Consider the following 14,898-nt stretch of genomic DNA (forward strand, 5'->3'; position numbering starts at 1 on the left):
TTTTAAGATAAGAGGAGCTGCTGGAATTGGGTTTACACCACATGTTATTGCGGTGAAAGATGACAAGGTAAATTGTAAATGTGGTTACTTGTATCTTTTAAATGTTTTTTTTAGAGAAGTTTCTTCTATACTGTGGTTTTCTCAAATGCAAAAGAGAGCAAAGTATTTTTCACTCCAAGAAACATACTATATTTTTAAAAGGATGCTATGTAATTTTTCACTGTACTGTTTAGTGTTTGCTGAATTTTATCCTGTGAGGAAATTCTTTTTAATTACAGAGATTGACATACTAATAACTAACTTGTTTTATAACCCATACTCCCATCTGTTTCATGTTTGGACCATTGACTATTTTTTTTTCAGTTTCATGTAGCGAATTTTGATTTTTACCTCATAACAACCAATTGTTCGGATATTTGATCTTCATTTCTATTCATATTCTACGTAGCCTTTTATAGTATAACACTATAACCTCAGTTTGAAGTTAGTCATATTTTTAATACTTTTGCAATTTTGTTTTTATTAGTCTATGTAATATGAATGACCTATAAATTATGTGTGCTTACAATATATGGAAGTGGTAATGAATTGATTTGCTGTGGTTTGTTTCTTTAATTTTTTAGGGGGGATTTCAAAGATTTGACCTTGGAAGTTTGGAGCTTGTTTTTTTTTCTCACAAGTACTTACATGGTGTTCTTTTGATTCCTACAAACTAAAGATTTGAATGTTGCTTTGTAAATAATATTTTCTCTTTTTATTATTGTTTGAGCATTTTATAATTTATTTGATAATTATTTATCTCTAGATCAGTTATGTCTGTAGAAGAGTCATCTGTTCCACTTACCATAAATAGTGTCATAGCTGAAAGTAATGAAGTTAATCTTGAGATCAACAAGGAAATTATCATAGCTGGTCAAAAAACACAAGAAAATGCTAAAGAAAAAGAGGAAGAGGGGTTCAAAACAAAGAAAAGGGAAAAAATTTCAGAAGTGTGGAATGATTTTGACATAGTGGATGGATCAAAGAAAGCTAAATGTAAACATTGTCAATCCCTTTTTACATTGGGTAAATCAGGGCCCACATCAAGTCTTTTGAGGCATAGATTACATTGTGTGAAGAGAAAAATTTATTTGCGAGAAGCTGAACAATAAACAAAGTTGACTTTTTTGCCCACTGATTCAGCTTCACCATTCATTCTTGCTTTGCATTCTGGAAAATTTGACATGGAACAAATGAGGGAGGCAACTGCTCATTGGATTATGATGCATGAATATCCATTCACCATTCTTGATGAAGAGGGGTTCAATTTAATGATGAGGCGTGGAATGCCTGAATGGCAAAAAATTAGTAGGACGACATGCAAAGCAGATTGTATGAAAATTTATGAGGTTGAGAAAAAGAGGTTGAAGAAAAGTCTTGAGTGCATTGATAAAATAAGTTTGACAACAGATTATTGGAAGTCGAAGACTCAAAAAATTGAATACATGGTTGTCACTGGGCATTGGATTGATTCTTGTTGGAATTTGCAAAAGAGAGTTTTAAGTTTCATTAACATTCCACCACCAAGGGGAGATCTTCAAATTTCTGATGCCATTTTTAAGTGCATGAAAGAGTGGGGTATTGAAAACAAGGTTTTCACTATTACTATTGATAATGCTTCAAGTAATGATTTGGCCATTTGGTACATGAAAGATACCATTCAAAGATCTAGAACATTGGCATGTGAAGGAAATTTATTTCATATTCATTGTTGTGCACATATCTTGAACTTGTGCGTTCAAGATGGGTTGAAGGAGATTGAAGATATTATTAGTAATATAAGGGAAAGTGTAGAATATGTAAATCGTTCAGAGGCAAGACGTATGCAATTTACAGAGTGTGTGCAACAATTGCAGTTGAAGGATAAAAAATTGATTCATGATTGCAAAACTAGGTGGAACTCGACATTTGAAATGTTAAGTTGTGCACTCAAGTTCAAAGAAGTTTTTCAAATGTTCAAAGAACGTGATCACTTTTATGGTTGCTTCCCTCAAGAAGAAGAATGGAATAAAGCTCAAAAGATTTGCTCACTGTTGGAGGCTTTTTGGACAGCCACACACATCATTTCAGGTAGTGAGTATCCTACTTCAAATTTATTTCTTCTGGAAGTTCAAAAAATAAAGTCATCATTGGATACTTATGCACAACATGAAGATTTGTTTCTTAAGCAACTGGCTAGTAAAATGAAAGAAAAATTTGACAAGTATTGGGGTGATTGTAATCTATTGATGGCTATAGCTGTTGTGTTAGATCCAACTAAAAAAATGCTTGTTGTTGAGTTTTGCTTCCCTAAGCTTTATTCTGAATTAGATGCCTCTAATCATATCTCAAAAGTTAAGGAGATAATTAATTCTCTTTATGAAAAGTATGTTGTTGAAGAAACTAATAAAGGAGCGCCTCATCCATCTGAGTCTGAGAGTTTTGCTTCTTCAAGTGTTAAAAGAAATCAACAAAGTTCTATGTATAGTTGGGATGATTTTGATGACTATTGTGCAAAAGTTGAAACTTCGGAGACTAAGAGATCTGAATTGGTAGATTATCTTGAAAAGGGTCATCTTAAGAGGAATGAGATTCCTAAATTTTTTTCATGTTTAGAATGGTGGAAGATGAATAGAATGCAATATCCAATATTGTCAAAGATGGCAGTTGATATTTTAGCTATCCCAGTGAGTTCAGTGGCTTCAGAAGCAACATTTAGTGCAGGGACGAGAGTTATTTATTCTTATCGTTCATTACTCTCTCCGGACATAGTGCAGGCTCTTCTATGTTAGGATGATTGGCTTCAAAAGATACATGGACTGAAGAAAAAGACTAAAGTAAGTTAAATTTCATTATTAGTTTTCTAAGTTACAAACTAAATTTAATCATCTATTTATTTGAATTTTTCTTTTTCAGAAAGAGAAAACTTACCAGAAAATTTTTCTTCCAGTATCTACCTCTTAAAGTAAGTTAAATTTTAGTTTTTTGTTTGACATGTGTTTCTGGTTTGATTATTATGCTATTATAGTTAAGCTTAATATCAATTCATATAATAGTACAAGTGATATGACTGAGAATTTGAGATGAAGGAAGATACTGAACGTTGTAGAAATTTGATATTTTGAGCAGCTAAGTAGTTTGGATTTTGGAATATCATGTTATTAGATTTGGTGTAAATTATGTTGTGTCATTATGTTTTGATGTTCAGTAATTTGACTTTTTTATTGGAGAAACAGATAATTGTATTTTGATCAATTTTATGGATGAAGACAGATACTGAACATTGCAGAAATTTGATATTTTGAGCAGGTTTAGATTTTGGAATATCATGTTTTTGAATTTGGTGTAAAATTGTAAATTATGTTGGGTTATGTTTTGATGTTCAGTAATTTGACTCTTTTATTGGAGAAACAGATAATTGTATTTTGATCAATTTTATGGATGAAGATAGATACGTTGCAGAAATTTGATATTTTGAGCAGGTTTGGATTTTGGAATATTATGTTTTTGGATTTTGTGTAAATTATGTTGGGATGAAGTTTGAGAATAATTATATTTTGATGTTCATTAATTTAACTTTTTTATTAGAAAGATAGATAATTATATTTTGATCAGTTTTATGGGTGAATTTGATCAAGTTTTTAAAATTACAGCAAACTTAGCTCAAGTTATGATTGGCTCGAGCTCGAGCTCGAGCTTAAAAGCTGCTCAAAAGCTTGCTTTTAATTCGAGCTTTTCGAGTCGATCTCGAGCCTTGAATTAAATGATCGAGCCGAGCTCGAGCTCAAATTTACAAGCTCGATCGAGCTCAAGCTCGAGCCGAGCTAGCATAAAATGAGTTGAGTCAAGCTCAAGCCGAGGCTGGCTCGAGCTCGGCTCTACTCGTTTACAGCCCTAAGTACGGCTACATGCATTTGATAAGACACAAGTTAGAATCCTTTAAAAAGTTTAAAGAATTCAAGAATGAAGTACAAAACTAACTTGAAAAGAGTATTAAGATGATTCAATCAAATCGAGGTGGTGAATACCTTAGCCAAGAGTTTCATGACCATCTGGTAGAGTGTAGGATCATATCTCAACTTACTCCACTTAGAACACCACAATAGAATAGTATATCAGAAAGGAGAAATTGTACTTTATTAGATGTGGTACGATCAATTATAAGTCAAACAGATCTTCCTACTTTCTTCTGGAGACATGCTTGTTAGAGTGCATACTAAAAGCCTAGCTTTTGTAAACATTTACTTTGAAATAAAGAATCACATTGGTCAAATGTCTACATTTATATGCTAAGTGTAGTTGTTTAATTAATTTATATTGTAGATAACATGGTGTGTGGTGTCACACAAAGAAGATCATGTTATCAGTTCCTTATAAATTATAAATAGTAGCTCACGACTAAGATGGATAGGAACAAACCATTGGAATAGTCGTAGTGTAATTTGGTATTAGTTTATCTTGACTATAAAATTACACTAGTACACTCTGAGTGTATTGAGCAGGACCATTTAAGGTAGTTTCTTTTTATACTGACTGCATAAAAGAACAAGACATTTGTTATTATAGAAGTGTATGCTCTTAATCCTGATATAATAACAAGCGCATATATTTAATATTTATTTCTTTAATTTATCAGTGGGTGAGATTTAGTTTGATAAATCAATAGACCTGATAAGTTGGGAAATAATATTATTTATAGTGTGTATTGATTATAGAAAGAAACTGTGTCCTACAATCTAGGTTGATGATGTCCCCAAAAGGAGCTCATAAGGATTGTCATGTAAACCCTGCAGGTGGACTTAGTCCGACATGATAATAAGGTTGAGTGGTACTACTCTTGGAGTTAGATATTAATTAAGTGAGTTGTCAGTAACTCATTTAATTAGTGGATATTCGATATCTTAAACATAGGGATAATAACACACTCATGATAAGAAGGAGCCCATATAGTAATATAGGATTGGTGCGGTAGTTCTATTATTGATGAACTCGAGTTGGGTGTTCGGGGTGAACACGGGAAGCTCAAGTTCATCGGGAGACCAAAATCAATTCCTCCTCTCTGTCCCTGTCGTAGCCTCTTATTTATAAAGTCTTATACCCACCTAAACCCAACTTCTTACCCACCTTAAGGTGGCCGGCCAAGCTTAGCTTGGAGCCCAAGATAGGGTCGGCCAAACCAAGGAGAGATGGGTTCAAGTGGTGGTCGACCCTAGCTTGGAGCCCAAGTAGGTGGTCGGCCACGATAAAAATAAAAGGGATTTTAATTTCTTTTCTTATGTGGAAGTCATGATTTAAAAGAGAGTTTTAAAATTAAATTTTTTCTTTTATAGTTTCTACAAAGGATTAAGAGAAAGGTTTGATATCTTTTCTTATTTGTAGTTAAAAGGAAGATTTTAATTTTGGAGAAAATTTTCCTTTTTGTAATCATCCACATATTTTAATAGAGAGATTTTAATTTATAAAAGTTTCCTTTTATAACCAACCATGAAGGAAATTTTAAAAGATAAAATTTTATTTTAAAAATTTCCAGAAACAAATTAGGAAGTTTTAATTTCATGTTTAAAACTTATTTGGAGGACTTGTAGGGGCCGACCATAAGATGGATTAAGAGGAAATTTTAATTAAATTTTCCTTATTAGTCATTGGCAAGGAAAATAAGGAAGTTTTAATTATGTCTAAAAACTTTCCTTATTTGCTAAGACCAAGGAATATAAAAGAGATGGTAGAGGTTGTTGGGGGCAATTTCCCTAGGTCAAAGTTGACCAGTTTGACTAATCTTGGGTTGAGTCAAGCTTGAGTTAGGATTTGAGTTTGATGTTTGATAATATAAGGAGATTGCTGGAGCAATCGTTCGGTTATGGAGATAGTCAAAGGGTTGACCAGGTTGATGAGAATACAAGTCAAGTAAGTCAAGGTTGACAGGAGACTTGATTGGAAAAGTCCTAACTGGATGCTAGACATTTGGAAAGTCTTGGTGAGGAGCCAGGCAACGGGAAAGTCCTAGTGAGGAGCTAGGCAGGAGAAAGTCCTAGTGAGGAACCAGGCAGTTGGAAAGTCCAAGTGTGATCTTGGCAAAGGAGAAAGTCCTGGTGAGGAGCCAGGCAACGAGAAAGTCCTAGTGAGGAGCTAGGCAGGAGAAAGTCCTGGTGAGGAGCCAGGCAACGAGAAAGTCCTAGTGAGGAGCTAGGCAGGAGAAAGTCCTGGTGAGGAGCCAGGCAGTTGGAAAGTCCAAGTGTGATCTTGGCAAAGGAGAAAGTCCTGGTGAGGAGCCAGGCAATTGGAATGTCCAAGCATGTGGTCTTGGCAAGGTAAGTCCTGGTATGACTTGGAAAGGAAGACTCGACAACTAGGATGAGGCCGAAGGAAGCTCCTGAAGGCAAGGCGTGAAGGATGGGGAAATATCTGAGGGACGCAAGGATGATGGAGGAGGCTAGTTCGAGGTTGGTCGGGTGTGGCCAAATGCTAGGCATGGAGACCCAACAGGTCACGGTTGACCGAAAGTTGAGTTTGGGACTTTGGACTTGAGTTTGAGTCAAGTTCAGGTGTTCAATCGATCGGGCGATCGATTGAACACGGTCCAAATCAATCGGTCGATCGATTTAGACTGTGCTACGATTGTGGGAAGGCCCAATCAATCGGCCGATCGATTGGGATATGAAATCGCGAGCACAGAGACTTTCCCAATCGATCGGGAGATCGATTGGGCAGCAAAAGCTCTCACGCAGACGCGAGAGCACAGAAAGGCGCTGAATCGATCGAGCGATTGATTCAAGTAGTCCCAATCGATCGGTCGATCGATTAGGAAGTGACCGTTGTGCAGGATGCAGATGATGGACAGCTGCGATGGAGCGGTGCTGATGTGGCAATCGATTGGGGTTGATTTCAATCGATTGGAGGCACTGTATATAGCCTGGGCGGAGCATTTTCTTCGCTAGATTTTTGCGACCTTCTCCTGCGATTTCTCTATGATTTTCAGCGACAGTCTCCAGCATTCACTGCCAGTTCTTGAAGGCGCTTGGGGTACATTTCCAAGGTTCAAGAGGCAACAACAAGCAACAAGTAAGCAAGAAGAAGGGTGTATTGTAGTTATATCTTGTATTTTCTTCTTGTGTGAGTTGTGCTATTGTGTGTGTTTTTTACGAGGCTTCTCCGCCTCCGGCTGTGATCGAGAAGGAGTTATTCTTAGTGGAGATAGCGTATCGTATGTAGATCCTTGGATTAGTCACCTCTTCTTGAGGTGGATACCAAGTAAATCCTAGATGTTAGTGTTTTGGTTTGTTGTGTCTTTCTTTCTGCTACATATCATCAAGATGACACAAGCGCGACAAAATGCTATTCACCCCTTCTCTAGCGGGCACATCGGTCCCAACAATTGGTATCAGAGTAAGGTCGCTCTTCTACGGACTAACCGCCAAGAGAGCAAGAAGCTAGAGGAAGAAGATGGAGTCCGAAGGACCGCTCGGATGGGACATCCGGATTCCACCCCTGTATGACAAAGAGGACTTCAATTTTTGGAGAACTCGGTTGGAGACATGGTTCCAAATGGATTGGAACCAATGGGTTATTTTGGAGGATCCATTTGAAGCTCCAACAGACAAGAAGGGTAAGCGCCTCCAACCTCGACATTGGACCAAGGAACAAAGGGAGCAAGCGGAGGCGGATAAGGAGGTAACAAAATCTTTGTTAAATCTATTACCCTCTAACATAATTTTGAGTATAGGTGAATGCACGAGTACAAGTGATCTTTGGAAAAAGGTCATTTCCTATCATGAGAACCCCACTCAATTTCAAGGAGTGGATGAGCCTAAGAAGAAGGGCTCATTGGTCCAAGAAGAGAAGGACCAATCCGATGTTGACATAAGGTCAACATTCGAGGAGAAGAAGGAAGAGGAAGAGAAGGAAGAAGATGAGAGATCTTCTACATCTTCAAGAGAGGAAGAGGTGGAAGTATCCACATTCTCAAGAGTTGAAGAGGTGGAAGCACCCACACCCTTAAGAGGAGGAGAAGAAGAAGATGATGCAACCTCCACAATTCAAGCTACATCAAATGGACAATCAAGCATCATCCCTACAAGCAAAGGTATAGAAACTTTAATTGTAAAAAATAAAAATCATATCATTTGCTTTGAGTGTAGGGAGCATGGACACTACAAGAGCAAGTGTCCTAAGTTGGCCGAGAAGAAGAGCCAAGTAGTACCCAAGGGCAAGGAGAAGCCCAAGGAGACAATCCCCACAACAAAGAAGAGAAAGGAACACATTGTGTGTTTCTTGTGCAACCAAAATGGACATTATCGAAGCCAATGTCCAAAGGGGAAGAAAATAACCAAAGTCAAAGGAGAAAGCACAAGTCTAGGGGGAGCTTCCAAGGTAAAAAGCAAGGTATCATTTAATGAATCCATTCCTTTGACACATGATAAAAAGCATGCTAGAAATAATTATTATCATCTTAATAATATTTATCATAAGAATAGGAGGCATGATAGCCTTAAGGATAAATATATTCCTCCTCATGCTAGATTTACCACACCTAAGTTTAGGAAGGTAAATAACAACTTAGGCAATAACACCAAGGACTTTAGATATATGCCTAAAAATAGAAATGCTCAAGGATTCAATGAAAAACCAAAATCTAGGGATTTATGGAGTGAAAACCAAGTCTTGAGGACAAGACTTGATAATTTAGAAAGGACCTTAGCAAGAATGGAAAACATGCTTAGGGGTTAAAATGAGCATAACCTAGGAAAAGTTAGACAAGAGCCATCCAATGGCTATAGGGGTTTGGGATACAAACCTAAAGCCAAGAAAGATGTGACTTCCTTTCATAGGGTTCCATATAGCTATGGGGCCAACCCTAGGTGTAGAGGTCAAGTCAAAGATACTAGGGAAGGAATCCCTAAGAGTACTTTTGACAAGACCAATGTGACTAAGACTTCTAAGAAGTCTAACAAAGTCACAAAGAAGGTCGCAAGGGAGGGCATCCCTAAAGTTGATCTAGTAAAGGTGACTAAGGCTCCAAAAAAGCCTAATAAAGTCATAAAGAAGGTTACAAGGGAAGTTATTCCTAGAAGTGACCTAGTAGAGGTGACCAAGGCTTCTAAGAATTCTAAAAAGGTCCTTAGGAAGGTATCTAGGGAAGTCATCCCTAGTGAGTACCTAGAGCATTCAAGGAGTACCAATAGGTTTTGGGTTCCTAGGAGCATATTCTCTACACCCTAGATGGGTTTAGAGAGTGTCAACTTCAATTAGAAAGGTAGTTAACCCAACCTTGGTAAAGTTGCCACTTGAGAGCATTTTCAAGGTTATTGTTAATCTTTAAAAATGAGAATGATTATAAGTGTTACTCTTTGAAAGAGTAAAATGTGTCAAAATTTGAGAAGTTGAATCTAATTTAAATTGACACACTTGAGAGAAGCAAAAGTAATGCCAAATTTGGAATTTGACATTTTCTTATGGAATTAAGGGAAATGTAAACCTTAATCCAAATTGTCACTCTTGGAAAGAGTAACATGCGCCAAATCTTAAGGAATTATGTTTGAATTAAATTGGCACAATTTGGAGAATCATATGAACTACCAAGTTGGGATTTTGGTATGTTCTTAGGGAGTCAAGGGCAAATTTGGGCTTAAAATATAAGGTGATTACTCTTTTGGAAGGATAAATATGCCAAAATTTGAGGAATGTGCTTAATGTTAATTGGCACAAATAAAAAGGATAGAAGAAATGTCAAGTTGGGTTTTGACATTTCCTTAAGAAATAAGCAATCTAGGTTAATTTTAAGGTTTAGCTAAGAATTAAGGATACTTAGATAGATTATCTAGGTATATTTTACTTATGCTAAAAATGACTTGATTAATTGCCTATCATATGTCATGACATCATGTGTCGCATTCATTTCTATTATGAAAAATACAAAAATACCATGTCATGTCATACATACATCATGTAGCTATCGCTTGCTTTTCGTTTTGAAAATTACTCATTTTGATGTATGCCATGTAACATCATGAATTATGTTAATTTCCTTGTAATTAAGGATAAAAGGCATTTATCATGAATGGTAAATATCTCAACAAGTGGGATGACACCAAGTGACATCCTAGGTGGATGATCACAAGTTTCATAATGCCTAGATAGTTATGCATGATCCCTTAGTTTAGGGCAAAAATAAATATACATCTCACAAAGAACCATAAGGTGCCTTGTATGTGTTTTAGTACACATTAGATATAAGTGAGATGTTAGGATAGTGAACAAAACTCAAGATGTTTATTTAGTGCATCTTGTTGTGTTTTAGGTTCATCAAAACACATAGTTATGTGTTTTCCAATCATTGGAAAAGCTAATGTACAAGTCATGTGCATTGAGCCCAAAGAATATAGTTGGATATTGATTTTTAAAATATTTTTAAAATTCTTTTGAAAACCTTGGTGAAAACTATTTTTTTGATAGTATTCATCATTGAAAAGTTAGATACAAACTAGGAGAAAACATTGAAGTTTTCAAGAGTTTTCAAATTTGTGTCAATCTTTGAAAATAAAAAGTATTTTCATAGAAAACTATTTTTCCTTGATAGAGTATATCCTAAAGAGTATCTACATGAATTTTCACGATTTTTGTAATTTTGTAGAATTTTTGGGGAGTTTCTGAATTTCACTGAAACTAAATTTCAGAAAATCAGAAACCCAATCGATCAGCCGATCAATTGGGATGGTTTTAATCGATCAGTCGATCAATTGGGAAGCCAATTCCCATGAACAAAGGGTCAATGGATTGATCAGCCGGTCAATGGATTGATCAGCCGATCAATTGACCCAGGCTGGATCGATCAGTCGATCAATTCAGAGGGAATTTCTGCAAGCAGAAGCTTACGGAATCGATCAATGGATCGATTGAAGTAGTTTCAATCGATTGAGTCTCAACTTCAATCGATTGGGAAGTCTGATTTTGGCCTAAAAAGCCTGATTTCAGCACTTTAAGCCACTTCAAGTTCCAATAATCATTCCTAACCCTTTGGAATACACTTGTATACATTTAGGGGGAGTTTTCATGATGAAAGCAAGTATGGATTGGTTAAGGTAGACTTAGGTAAAGTTTAGGTTGGGGTTTAGTCTCATTATTGAATTTTGAACCTCAAAACTTCAAGTTTTGGTTTTCCTAACTGTTTAGGAACTCCAAGTCATTGTTGGTGCAATGATAGAAGTTTGACCATGTTTTCAGGGGGAGTTACTCCTTGAATGCATGAAAATTTACTTTCAAGGACCTTGGAAGGGGGTTAAACCTTCGTGATGGATAATACTCAGGGTTGAGTATTGGGGAACAATGGAAGATTAGTTATCTTCATTTCTAGGATGATAAATGCTCTCGGATGAGCATTGTGGAGTAGGTTACTGCTTAAGGGGAGCATTGGATTAATGAAAGGGATCAGACCTTCATTGGTAAAGTGAAAATTGCTCTTGGATAAGCATTGAGAAGAAGATTATTGCTCAAGGGGGAGCATTGAATACAATGAATGAGAGTTTCATTGGGAAGTTGATGCATGCTCTAGGATGAGCATTATGAAGTGAAGTAGAGCTTAAGGGGGAGCTTTGGCGGCAATGAAGAATATGAGATCTTCATTATGGGGTTGTTAACAACATATGAGGTTTTAAACAATGTAGAGTTAACTCTTATGGGGAAGAGTTATTTTCAGTTTTTGATGTGTGACAAAGGGGGAGAATGGAAGGTTAAGTTAGGCATTCATCCCAAGCAGGGGGAGTTTTCCCTCTAGGAAAGGGAGAGAATGAAGGAAACCTTCATTCATGCCTTATCATAAAGAGGTTAAGGCTATGAGATTTAGCCTTGTGATAAAGAAGAGGTTAAGGCTATGAGATTTAGCCTTGTGATAAAGAAGAGGTTAATGCTATGGAATCTAGCCTTATGATAAAGAAGAGGTTAAGGCTATGGGATTTAGCCTAACTTAGAGGTATTGTCAAACATCAAAAAGGGAGAGATTGTTGGGGCAATTTCCTTAGGTCAAAGTTGACCAGTTTGACTAAGCTTGGGTTGAGTCAGGATTTGAGTTTTGATGTTTGACAATATAAGGAGATTGCTGGAGCAATCGTCCAGTTATGGAGATGGTCAAAGGGTTGACCAAGTTGATGAGAATATAAGTCAAGTAGGTCAAGGTTGACAGGAGACTTGACTGGGAAAGTCCTAACTGGATGTTAGGCATTTGGAAAGTCCTGGTGACACTACAAGAAAAAAGCCTAACAATAACGGTTTTTCACCGTTGTCGTAACCCCTTTAGAACAGTTGTTAAATGTCGTGTTGTTAAAAAGGGTGCCCAAAGATAACAGTTTTTAACCATTGTCTTTGAAGGCAAAGACAACATTTTTACAACGGTGAAAAACTGTTGTCTTTTCCTTCAAAGACAACAGTTTTTCACCGTTGTCTTTAAGCGTCTACCTTTAATAGCAGAGTCTTCAACAACAGTTTTAAACTATCTATGACAACGGTGAAAAATCATTGTCTTTTTTTAGATAAAAAATAAAAAAAATTAATACACAATTTTCCAATATTATAAATCATTCAAAATACTAAATTTCAAAATAAAATTTAATATACAATTTTCTAACATTCAAAAATAATATCTATAACATTCTGAAGAAATTTCATAAGCAACCAACAAAATGATAACACTATTAAAACAAAGGTAGAACAATATAACACGAGATTTTCTACTTAGATGTCGGTGAAGAGGAGGGACTGCAACTCCTAATGCTCCTTAATTTGTTAAAGTCTCTCCATTTTTTTTGTCTTGTTGGCATTCTTCCCAGTACTCTTGAGGACACCTATTCGAATAAAGATATATATTACAAATTAGAAACTAAACTGTACGCGTGAATCTAATTGCACTGCATAAATGTTACATAACCATAAAAACCATTTGATCTAGTCATCTAACAGAAGTGCAAAAAGCATTATCTATGTAACATAAATGGTAACCTCTTGAAACAATATGGTGGCTCTTAAAGTCATGAACACGTTAAGGTTTTCACCAACTATAGTAGGAATGACTGCAGTAATTACCTGAAACAACATAAATATGTTTTTATTTGATTGTATAGTAGGAAGAAAACATTAAGATTTATATTGCTGCTGCAGTAGGAAATCATATTGCTACTCAGTGTTCAAGTCTATCTATCGCAACCATCAATAAAAACATCAATCAATATAAGGCGCACAAAATTTGATCTCTTGCATCAAGTTGGTAGATCATACCTCAAAGTCTTTACGAATGATTTTGTCCATGTTGCAAAGGGTTAGGATCTTGAATCTGGTTCTCCAAGTCTTGCTGCCTTGTGTCATCTCCATCTTCAACTCCAGCAAGGTTTCTGGCTTCATTCTGCTGCTGACTCTGATTAAGTTGGACCGAGCGCAAAGTTCTCCTAGCCCTCCATCTTAAATACTCAATGAGCAAAGAGTTCATACTGATTGAAATACCAAACCCAGTAAATGAGGAAAGTAAAATGGAGAACACAGGGCTTACTCCTAGCTGCAGAATCAACAAGGGGATTTTCAACTTCTATATTAAAAATTAAACAAAAAATTTGGGCTACCAAATCCATCTGACGAATCGCATCACCTTACCACACTATAGAAAACATGAGCAAAGAGGATCACAAGTGCAAATTGGAACGATGCATAGGCCCAAATGTAGCTCTGGCTCACTGTAAATAAAACACTCAAATTCATGGTTTGACATAAAGCATTGTAAAAAACACAGATTCAGTACAACAATGTGGCAATCACACACAATGCTATTAAGGTTTGTTGTATGATAAAAAAAATGGATACTGAATATATGAAAGCTAATAGAAAATATTGGAAGAACCTGAAATTGCAAAACCATAGGAAGAGAAAGATGAATTACCCATCGTTGAAGCTATCATGGATGCGAGAAGACCTAGAACACAAGCAAATGGAAAAGATACGGCAAGAGCATGGGGACCCAATTCACTAACCTGTTAGAATAAAGTTTTAGTTGAAAGTAAATGTAAACTCATGAGACTAAATTGAACAAGTGTGTTGGAAATCATTAAAAAATAAAAAAATAATAATAATACAAATTTTATTTGAAAGTTGAATAATCTTACTAAGAGTTGCTCCAGGAAGCAGAAATAGGCAAGCATGCTGACCATGACAAGAATAGGGACGTCCTGCAATACCCTGTCATGAAAATGAAGAAATACCAGTTAAAACTAACATATACCCAAAGGTTAAAGGCATATATCGCCACAAGATTAAGCCAAAACCTGTAAATTGTTAAATAATGATCTATTGATTATAGTAATGCTTTTATTAAGGTACAACCTGCAGGTCAATGAGAAATTTCTAATATATTCAAGGCATAAATTTCGATTCAAAGCTTGTGCAGAAACAGTTTGCACGACTCCAGTTTTACTTGAAAAAAATAAGTAGTCTGACTGAAATCTTAACAATTTATTAGAGGGAGCAATATGTTTTTTGGCCGGACGGATATGTAATAAACGATCACACAACCAAACTCAACATCCCAAACAACGTATACAATAAAGTCCACACAAATCTAGCACTAAAAAAACTTACCCTCGAACCATATCTGATATCTCTCTCGGAGGGCTCGGGAGGTTATTGTGGCGGTGAGCTGGGATAGAGGAATAGGGCAATGCCAACACTAGAGTAAAGATCGGTTAGAGCAAACCTGGTTCGATCGTCGAAGTTGCGATGTGTAGAGAGGCGCCGCAGGAGGTTAGATCTAGGGTTCAAACCCCTCTTAACCGGAGATCCACCAATGCGGGGTCGACGACTCTAGGAGAAGAGAAATCTCCGGATGGACTCCAGTGATCAGTGGAGAAGAGC

The 14,898-nt window shown here is 36.4% G+C and overlaps 1 protein-coding gene and 1 long non-coding RNA gene across 2 annotated transcripts; one reads left to right on the forward strand and one right to left on the reverse strand.

Moving 5' to 3' along the window:
* The first annotated feature begins 812 nt into the window (after window positions 1-812).
* Window positions 813-2,810, forward strand: LOC122033908 (zinc finger BED domain-containing protein RICESLEEPER 2-like). The gene is made up of 2 exons (XM_042593056.1): window positions 813-1,035; window positions 1,183-2,810. The coding sequence occupies exons 1-2, from the start codon at window positions 813-815 to the stop codon at window positions 2,808-2,810; spliced, it is 1,851 nt and encodes a 616-aa protein (XP_042448990.1).
* Window positions 2,811-13,440: 10,630 nt separating this feature from the next.
* LOC122035144 lies at window positions 13,441-13,985 on the reverse strand. The gene is made up of 3 exons (XR_006126911.1): window positions 13,931-13,985; window positions 13,648-13,727; window positions 13,441-13,552 (listed from the first exon to the last, which is right to left on the reverse strand). It is a non-coding gene; the product is annotated as an uncharacterized LOC122035144 (long non-coding RNA).
* Between the last annotated feature and the right edge of the window lie 913 nt (window positions 13,986-14,898).

The sequence above is a fragment of the Zingiber officinale genome, chromosome 11B (genome assembly GCF_018446385.1).
Source record: "Zingiber officinale cultivar Zhangliang chromosome 11B, Zo_v1.1, whole genome shotgun sequence".
In the NCBI taxonomy this organism is placed as follows: Eukaryota; Viridiplantae; Streptophyta; class Magnoliopsida; order Zingiberales; family Zingiberaceae; genus Zingiber; species Zingiber officinale.

Coding starts and splice junctions, on each gene's coding strand:
- LOC122033908 (XM_042593056.1), top strand. CDS start 813: ATGTCTGTAGAAGAGTCATCTGTTCCACTTACCATAAATAGTGTCATA. Junction 1,036..1,182: donor TGGATCAAAGAAAGCTAAAT/GTAAACATTGTC, acceptor CCACTGATTCAG/CTTCACCATTCATTCTTGCT.